We start from the raw sequence: 9,607 nt of genomic DNA on the forward strand, positions 1-9,607 counted from the left end.
TTTTTTTTTTTTTTTTTATATATATATATATATATATATATAATAATAATTATTATTATTATTAAAAAATAAAAAACTCCACTGAGATTATGAAAAAGCTTTTATAATGTCTAAAAGCTGTCACCTCCTGTATGTTTTTTTATAGGTTGGGGGCTCCAAGACTTAAATGGCCGATAACTGCTTCCCTACATATCCCCCAACTCCCTCTCTTTGAATATTTAAATTAAAAAATTTCAAATAAATTAACAAAAATATTTATAAATTTTATATTTTATATTTTATCTCAAAAAATAATATCATTAAAAAAAAAAAAACTAAACCAATCTCATAGGAATCATAAAAGTTATGTAGAGTTATTTTTTGGTTCGAGTTTTTTACTAGACAAAGGTTCGAGTCAACTCGAACTGAACCAGACAAAAAAATTAATATATAATAAAAATCTATGAAACATAAACCCTAGGCTGCCACCACTTCGAACAAGCAGACGCCCTTGCCTATGCCCACGTCGACGTTCCTCACCCTCATCCTTGACACCCTTGCCCATACCGTCCGCTGTGTTTTCACCTACACTTGTTACCATCAAATGTAATCAGACAACCCAAATCCAACTTAATCTCCAATTGAATTGGATTATGAAATAATTTTTGATTAATTTTAATTAGGGTGTCAATTATATCTAACCCAATTTTTTTTTTTTTTTCTAAAAAATTTTCTAAATGCAAATTTAATCCAACTCAACCCATAAATCGAGAATAATAAATTTAAAAATAGGTACAATATTAATAAAATAAAAGAATAAATCCCTATTTTAATGAAAAATGATGATAAGGATCGATTGGGGTTCTAAAATTTTATTGGAAAAATAACACCAAATTATTAACTGTTCTTAACTTGGGAACTTGACAAGCCAATCAAATCAAGTACATTTAAATTATATACATCTAAATTAGGGTTTTTAATCTACTATATTTTTATCCGCTAGCACAGCACCCAATTAATGTCCACCGTACACAATCAAAATTCCCAAATTATCCCCGTAAATTAATTATCATGCGGGCAAAACCGTCTTTCTATATTTTATTTTTAAACTTTATTCTCCCATATTTTTAATAAGTGATAATAATTTTTTTAAATATCTATCAATCTCCAATAAATAATTTAAATTAATTTAATTATAAAAAATTAGTATTTAAATTGAAAAAATGGTTAGTTTGAGATTTTTATTTGTACAAAAAGGAAAGTAATTAGAGATTTTCACCCACCAAGGTAATTAATGGTTAAATTCACAGTGCCTTAAAAACTCTATCTCTACCATGTGAATTTTATAAAAAGAATATATAATTTTTTTTCCTTTTTCCCCTCCGTTCCCAAAACAAGCCCACCATGTTTACCTCGGTAACCAAACTGACCTGCACCTCAACTTCATATTTTCACCGACCAAGGTAATTAATGACGCAGTGAAAAAAGGGGAAATTTTAATTCACTTGTCGACGAAATGTCGCTTATACCCTCAGAGTTGGCGCTGGAATTGAGCTTGCTCCCCTTTTCATGCTACCCTCCATTATAATATTGTCCTAAGGCCGCGTCTAGGGGATTGGGTCTTTTAGTTTAGTGTTTGGATTTGGGAGAGTAAAAAGGACATGGATAATGGACTTAATTACGGAAAAGCCACTGCCCGAAGTGCCCGGTTTTTTTTAAATAACCTTTCCAATGCCTGGCAGACACCTGTCTCTAACACTTGGACATGGCCCTGAAATCTTTGATTCTGTTTCCGCCTGCGCTCGAAATTCCCAATTTACCCCCACGCCGTCGTAGTTTTGATGTACACGTGGCATTTATTTTATTTTATTTTTTTTTTTCCACGTCCGATCAAACTAGATAAAGTTTGTTCCATTGACATATCTTAATTAATTAATTTTGCTCGAGTTAATAGTGTCGAACCGCAACCAAGATGGCTCGGTGTATGTTTTTCTACCGAGCCATTTTAAGGGTTTAGAGGTAAGCCCTAGTGGGAGAATTATTGACATGTTAAATATTAAAATAAGTTTTATAAATATGTTGAATTATGTCGAATTCTAGGGTATTCATATAACTCGATAACCCGAGCAATTCGAACCATCTAATTCAAGTCACAAGGGTTGAGTCAGGTGGGATCGACTCAATGAACCATAATTGTAAGACGATTACTAAAATTTAAAATATTTAATAATTTATAATATATATTAGCGATCGTTATGATTTTTAATTTAATTAAATTTATTAATTATAAGGTTACGATATTATTGAATAATTTATTAGGTTAAAAAAATATAAATTTATATAGAAAATGGCAAAAGTTAGTTAAAAAATGTAGAGCCCAAATCAGCTAATCACTGCATCAAAACAAAGTCAGGTTCGTTTTCAATTTAAAAACATTATTAAAAATATAAAAAATAAATAATAAATAATAAATAATAAAAACAGCAAATAATAGAAAGCAATACCAATTCCAAGTCTCGATAATATAACATGCACGCTGCCCCCCGCTTTCTCTGTCTTTCTCACTAACATTTGTTTCCCTTAAACCAGGTGACTGTAGACGCCATTGAAGCAGTACCACCAAGCTCCATAAACACCTTCAAGTGTCAACCACATGCCATGGCTTCCATTGTTGAGGACCTGCAAGCTCCTCGGAGGTAACCTTTTCTTCTTTCCGCTTAACTTTGCTCCGGTAGCATTGGCTCTGTTACTTCGCCGGCGATATCTCTGTTTCTGGTTTCGGTGATATCTTAGTGTCCATGGTGAGTTACAGAGCATTTGATGGTGATCATTAATTGCTTTTGATTGATTTGAGGCAGTTTTTTCCGGTGTGGGGTTGCGTTCGGATAATATATATATTTCGATCACATGCTGTATTGAGTCCGATTTAAGTCTCCGTTTCCGCTCCGCCATTGCATTTCTTTCACGTATTTTTTATCCGCCATTGAAGCGACATTTCCTTAGTCTTTTTCGATTTCAAGGTCGAGATAGTTTTCAGAGCTCTGATGGAAGAGGCGATCCATCGATTTCTTGAACGATGGCTATTGTACCTTATAGTTATGTGCTTAAGCTTATCAGTCGCCGCTCTCTCTCCCGATGGAGAAGCGGTTCTTTCTCTCATTGCGGCTGCTGGTCCTTCTGCAACATCTTCTTCTTCTTCTGTTCTTGATTCTTGGAATCCATCTAGCCAAAACCCTTGTTCTTGGGAAGGAATCACTTGCTCTCCTCAGAACAGAGTCATTTCATTATCTCTCCCAAAAACGTTCCTAAACCTATCGTTTTTGCCTCCGGAGTTGTCCTCTCTATCTTCTCTGCAGCTTCTCAATCTATCCTCCACCAATGTATCTGGCTCAATCCCTCCTTCTTTTGGCCTACTCACTCATCTTCGCCTGTTGGACCTCTCCTCCAACAATCTCTATGGCCCTATTCCTCCTCAGCTTGGTTCTCTTTCATCGCTACAATTCCTTTTCCTTAATTCCAATAAACTGTCTGGTAAGATTCCTCCTCAGCTTGCCAATCTGACTTCTCTGCAAAGTCTTTGCCTCCAAGACAATCTGTTTAATGGTTCCATACCATCGCAGTTAGGTTCTTTGTTGTCTCTTCAAGAGTTTCGAATAGGAGGGAATCCATATCTTTCTGGTGACATTCCACCAGAAATTGGGCTGCTTACTAATCTCACTACATTTGGGGCGGCGGCTACTGCCCTCTCCGGCGCCTTACCGTCTACATTTGGGAACCTAATTAACCTCCAAACTTTGTCACTCTATGACACTGAGATGTCTGGTTCTATACCTCCTGAGTTGGGATTTTGTTCTGAGCTAAGGGATTTGTATTTACACATGAACAAGCTTACTGGAAATATTCCTCCTCAGTTGGGTAAGTTGCAGAAACTTACTAGTTTGTTTCTATGGGGTAATGCTCTATCAGGGTCGATACCGTCTGAAATTTCGAATTGTTCGGCTCTTGTGGTTTTTGATGCTTCAGAGAATGATATTTCTGGTGAAATCCCAAGTGATTTAGGGAAATTAGTCGTTCTTGAACAGCTTCATTTATCTGACAATTCGATTTCGGGTTCGATACCATGGCAGTTGGGGAACTGCACAAGCTTAACTGCTCTTCAGCTTGATAACAATCAATTATCAGGTGTAATTCCATCCCAACTTGGCAATTTAAAATCCCTGCAAAGCTTTTTCTTATGGGGCAATTCTGTATCAGGAACTGTACCATCTTCCTTTGGTAACTGCACTGAGTTATATGCTCTTGATCTTTCAAGAAACAAACTCTCTGGGATTATCCCAGAGGAAATTTTCAGCTTGAAGAAGTTGAGCAAGCTATTGCTCCTAGGAAATTCTTTATCTGGTGGGTTGCCTCCAAGTGTTGCAAATTGTCAATCATTGGTGAGATTGAGGCTTGGAGAAAACCAGCTTTCAGGCAAGATTCCAAAGGAGGTAGGCCAGTTGCAAAATCTTGTCTTTCTTGACTTGTATATGAATCGTTTTTCGGGTGGTCTTCCGTCTGAGATTGCTAATATTACAGTTCTTGAGCTACTTGATGTGCATAATAATTATATATCTGGGGAAATTCCTCACCAGCTTGGGGATTTGGTGAACTTGGAGCAGCTAGATCTCAGTCGGAACAGCTTCACTGGTGAAATTCCTCAGAGCTTTGGAAACTTCAGTTATTTGAATAAACTTATTCTCAGTAATAATCTACTGGCAGGGTCAATCCCAAAGTCTATTAAGAACCTGGAGAAACTAACTCTACTTGATTGGAGTAGCAACAATCTCTCTGGCAAGATACCACCAGAAATTGGTTACATGAAGAGCTTGTCTATCAGTCTGGACTTGAGCTCGAACGGGATAAGTGGAGAAATTCCCGAGTCGATATCGAGTTTGACACAGTTACAGTCACTTGATCTTTCCCATAACATGCTTTCAGGAAATATTAAAGTGTTGGGTCAGCTGACTAGTCTCACGTCCCTTAATATCTCCTACAACAATTTCTCTGGTCCAATGCCTGTAACACCATTTTTTAGAACACTATCAGAAGATGCATATTATCAAAACCTTAATCTTTGTGAATCACTTGATGGATTTACGTGTTCCTCGAGTTCATTGCGTAGAAATGGCTTGAAGTCTGCAAAAGCTGCTGCATTAATCTCGATCATTCTTGTTGCAGTTGTCGTCGTACTTTTTGCTTTGTGGATGCTAGTTTCACGAAATCGAAAGTACATGGACGAGAAATATTCAGGGATGTTGCCCTCGGCATCGGCTGCCGAGGACTTCTCTTATCCATGGACCTTCATCCCGTTTCAGAAGCTCAACTTTTCCATAGGTAACATCTTGGAATCCATGAAAGATGAAAATATAATTGGAAAAGGTTGTTCTGGTGTTGTTTATAGGGCAGATATGCCCAATGGTGAATTAGTTGCTGTAAAGAAACTATGGAAAACAAAGCAAGATGAAGAAGCAGTTGACTCTTGTGCTGCAGAGATTCAAATTCTCGGGCATATTCGACATCGTAACATCGTAAAGCTCATCGGTTATTGTTCCAATAGAAGTGTCAAGCTACTTCTCTACAACTACATTTCAAATGGTAATCTGCAACAACTCTTGCAAGGAAACAGAAATCTTGACTGGGAGACGAGGTATAAGATTGCGGTCGGGACAGCTCAGGGTCTGGCTTATCTTCATCATGATTGTGTGCCTGCAATTCTTCACAGAGATGTCAAGTGCAATAACATACTTCTAGACTCAAAGTTTGAAGCTTATTTGGCAGATTTTGGCCTGGCAAAGTTGATGAATGCTCCTAATTATCATCATGCGATTTCAAGAGTAGCCGGGTCTTACGGTTATATCGCCCCAGGTATGTTTCCTTCTCAACTTGTCATTTTACAAACTTGTTAAGCCACTGTGTTCATATAACCGCTCAAGTCTACCATCAGTAGATATTGTTCTCTTTGGACTTTCCCTTTCAGGGTTTTTAAAACGTGTATGCTAGGGAGAGGTTTTCACACCCTTATAAAGAATGCTTCATTCTTCTCCCCGCTTTTCCTTCCGGGCTCCCCCTCAGTTTTTAAAACGTGTCTGCTAGAAAGAGGTTTTCACACCCTTATAAAGAATGCTTCAATCTCCTCTCCCACCGATGTGGGATCTCACAATCCACCCCCTTGGAGGCCCAGCGTCCTCGCTGGCACTCGTTCTCTTCTCCCATTGACATGGGAAGCCTAAAGAGAGTCCAGAAAGGACAATAACACTCTGTGTTATAATCTACAAAATGTGATCTTATATAAACTGCAATAATCTTTCCTTGGATGTTTCCTCTCATATTAAGAACTCAAGATATTACAAGTCTTCAACATGAACATATTTTGTCAAGCTTTTCACATCATTATAAGTTGGAAGATTTATCTGTCTGCATCTATCAGATTTTCCTATAGGATGATGAGTTTTTTTTTCCTTCTAAAATTCCTTGAACTCAATGCAGAATACGGATATACCATGAACATAACTGAAAAGAGCGATGTCTATAGTTATGGAGTTGTATTACTAGAGATACTAAGCGGCCGTAGTGCAATCGAGACACAAGTTGGAGATGGCCTTCACATTGTTGAGTGGGTAAAGAAGAAGATGGCAAGCTTCGAACCCGCGATAACAATACTCGACTCAAAGCTCCAAAGTTTACCAGATCAAATGGTGCAAGAAATGCTTCAAACACTTGGAATAGCAATGTTTTGTGTGAACTCCTCCCCAGCAGAAAGGCCAACAATGAAGGAAGTGGTAGCATTGTTGATGGAGGTGAAGAGTCCTCCAGAAGAATGGACCAAAACCTCCCAACCTCTAATCAAGCACTCCTCAATGTAAGTTCAAATAATTCTTTCTTTTCCACTACAAATCATTGAACCTTCCAATTTTGTACAGCTTTAGTTTCATGGAACAGATTTCATAATTCTGAACCCTAAGTCACTTTCAAAATTATTGCCACATTTGAAATTAAACTTTAGGCCAATGGATATAAATTGCCTCAAAAGTGCTTAAAATTGCCCCAGTTTTCTTCCGAATGCATTACCTCGGTCAATCAGGTTCAAGTAGAATCTATGAATTAGATTAGCTGCTTTACCCTGGAAAATGAAAGAATAAATAGGGAGAGGAGTTCAGTCTCATCTTCTTTTTCAGTGTTTGAAGGTGAAGGATCATTCTTGCTTCTTTCTTTACAGTTCGGGAAAGAAGGAGTAAATAGACCGAGTTCCATCTGTCTCATTCATAAGGAGTGTTTACAGTTCGAGAATAGAAAAATTGGGTCATTTGCCATAAAATAATATATCATTTAATGACGTGTTAAATGTTGAATAAAAATCATTCATTATTTAAAAATAAATAAAAAATCAATAATTAATTTCTACCATTTTACATTATTTAGTATTTAGCCCAAAAATATGTTGGAATCCAAAAGGAAAATAAAATTAAAAGAGACAAACGAGGAACTTGAGAGGAAGGGATGAAGTCAAGTATATAATAAATGTCCGGATTTTACGGAGAATTAGATATTTGGAAGTTAAGCGCGAAGGTTTGGAGCACCAATAAATGGGAGGCCCATAATCGTAAATATGGGCCAGAAACAAGAAGCCCAATTCCCAAAATGGGTCACGAGAGAGATACGTATGGTCCAAATTCTAAAAAAATGGCGCCAAAATTTCCAATCGGAACTGAGAACGATCGCTCCAGATTGAAACTCGAAACAAAGAAAGATTAGAATCGAAGAAGCGTACCGTGAAGCAGGAATGTCGACGATCTTCATCGCCGTCCAGTGTTTTCAATGCTCCACGATGCAGGCATGGATCTCGTTCCTTCTCCCTCTCTGTTTCTTCTTTGTCCTTCAATGTCTCTCTCTGTAACTTCTGTAATGGCTGTGGTTTCGATTTAGGTGAAGCAGCAGCGAAGGAGCGGGAATAAGTGGATCTGTGCAGTCTGCAACGAGAAGCAATCGGTGCAGAAGGTGTTTGCTCGAGCTCCGATGGCTAAAGACGTCCGTAAGTTCGTACAGAGCTTCAATATGTCTCGGAAATATGCGGATGAACAGACGAAAGTCGATGAGATATTTGATGAGGAAATTGTTGACGAGGATCAGCTTGATTTCAACGAGAAGAGAAAAAGACGTAGCGATTGGAGTGAGTACCTCGATCTCGAGGAAGATCGCAGCCAAACTGGAAGAGAAAACGAACGAGAATTAGGTCACTGAATTTCAAATGCATTTTTACGAGTAGTTTATTGAAAAATTCCTAAGTAAAATCTTCGTCAGATGATTTTTTTTTACTAGAGCAGGGAGTGATTTTGCTGACGGAAAGATTGTGACGGAGCTTCCAGAAGAAAAAACCAGGAAGCACTGTTCAACGAGCTGTTCAAACAGGCCGGAAAGTGGAGAAGGAAAAATATTTTACAGACCAGTTTTCCCGAAGAGGACACACATTGCCAAGAATTCAGCCATTCAAGCATCAAAATGGAGTAAAGGCGTCCGAGAAGATGATGAAAAAGTTTCGTTGAAAGCCAAGCATCATCTAAGCTCCAAAGGTAAAACTCTGAGATGATCATAACACTTCTTGCACCTTTCCAGGCCAGAAAGTTGAGCAAAAACAGTCGTAAAATTGCAGATGAGATTCGAAACTGGGAATCGCTGTCGACAAAAGACGATGAAAATGCTTGCAGCAAGGTAGGAGGTCCTTCCAAGTGGAGTGAATACATAACTGAAGATGACAACTGCGGAGGCAGAAAGGGAGAAAATATGGGAACAGAACAGGACATGGATACCTTGAAGATGATCATAAATGATGAAATTGTTGAAGATGATATCCACCCTGATTTCAAATGACAGTTGCTTGCAATTTGAATTATACTCACCATATATGCATTCAAAATTGCTATAGGGCTCATCCGGTTTCCACCGAATCTGTTCTCGAAGTATCCTAAAAAAGGAAAGTTTCCTCACCCCAATCAATTGTCATTTCGGGTTATTGTCATTTCAGGTTAGTTCTCGGTCTATTACAAAGTGTGAGTGACTAACTGCATTTGGACAGAAAGACCCTATGAAGCTTTACTGTTTCCTGACTCTATGAAGCTTCACTGTTTCCTCGGATTGGCTTTGGGCTTTTCCTATGCAGCTTGGGTGGAAGGCGAAGAAAGCCCCTCTCAAGGGGCCCGAGCCATTGGTGAGATACCACTCTGGAAAAGCTAGAATTTTAACCTTGTGTCAAGACCTACGGATCAAGGGACAATCTCAAGTATACAGTTTCTATGAGGCATAGGCCTCCCAAAAGGCAACGGAGGCGTGCAAAGGTTTCCTCAAGCCAAACGGAGATTGACCCTTGAGTGCAAAGGCAGGTTAGTTTTTGGTCCATTTCAAAGTGTGAAGTTACAGAAGAATTTTTTTTTTCATATTGAATATTGAAAAGTAATAAGACTTTGAATGTACCATGTCCAAATAACAAATGCGTTATCAACAAAATTTTTCAAAACTAGACAGCAACCAGAAAACTACCAAAATTCTAAATCGAACTAAATCAAGACCCAAAAAAAAAAAAAAAAAAAAAAAAAAA

General features: G+C 37.9%; 3 protein-coding genes across 4 annotated transcripts in view; all 3 read left to right on the forward strand.

The window, feature by feature from the left end:
• LOC111489862 (30S ribosomal protein S1 homolog A-like) overlaps positions 1-234 on the forward strand; it is a 4,228-nt gene extending 3,994 nt beyond the window's left edge. The window contains exon 9 of the transcript XR_002719447.1: positions 146-234. The gene's annotated coding sequence lies outside the window, so the exon portion shown is untranslated. The remainder of the gene's footprint in view (positions 1-145) is intronic.
• Positions 235-2,553: 2,319 nt separating this feature from the next.
• LOC111489860 (probable LRR receptor-like serine/threonine-protein kinase At1g34110) lies at positions 2,554-7,013 on the forward strand. Its single transcript, XM_023138284.1, has 2 exons — positions 2,554-5,883; positions 6,505-7,013. The coding sequence occupies exons 1-2, from the start codon at positions 3,024-3,026 to the stop codon at positions 6,879-6,881; spliced, it is 3,237 nt and encodes a 1,078-aa protein (XP_022994052.1). The 5' UTR covers positions 2,554-3,023; the 3' UTR covers positions 6,882-7,013.
• Positions 7,014-7,733: 720 nt separating this feature from the next.
• On the forward strand, positions 7,734-8,905 carry LOC111488952 (MRN complex-interacting protein). 2 transcript variants are annotated; one of them, XM_023136917.1, is made up of 4 exons: positions 7,734-7,849; positions 7,942-8,248; positions 8,340-8,585; positions 8,666-8,905. In XM_023136917.1, the coding sequence occupies exons 1-4, from the start codon at positions 7,799-7,801 to the stop codon at positions 8,881-8,883; spliced, it is 822 nt and encodes a 273-aa protein (XP_022992685.1). In that variant the 5' UTR covers positions 7,734-7,798; the 3' UTR covers positions 8,884-8,905. The 2 variants fall into 2 exon arrangements, with proteins under 2 accessions (XP_022992685.1, XP_022992686.1); XM_023136918.1 differs by having other exon boundaries at positions 8,340-8,529; positions 8,694-8,905.
• Positions 8,906-9,607: the final 702 nt, after the last annotated feature.

Source organism: Cucurbita maxima, unplaced genomic scaffold, assembly GCF_002738345.1.
Source record: "Cucurbita maxima cultivar Rimu unplaced genomic scaffold, Cmax_1.0 Cma_Scf00014, whole genome shotgun sequence".
In the NCBI taxonomy this organism is placed as follows: Eukaryota; Viridiplantae; Streptophyta; class Magnoliopsida; order Cucurbitales; family Cucurbitaceae; genus Cucurbita; species Cucurbita maxima.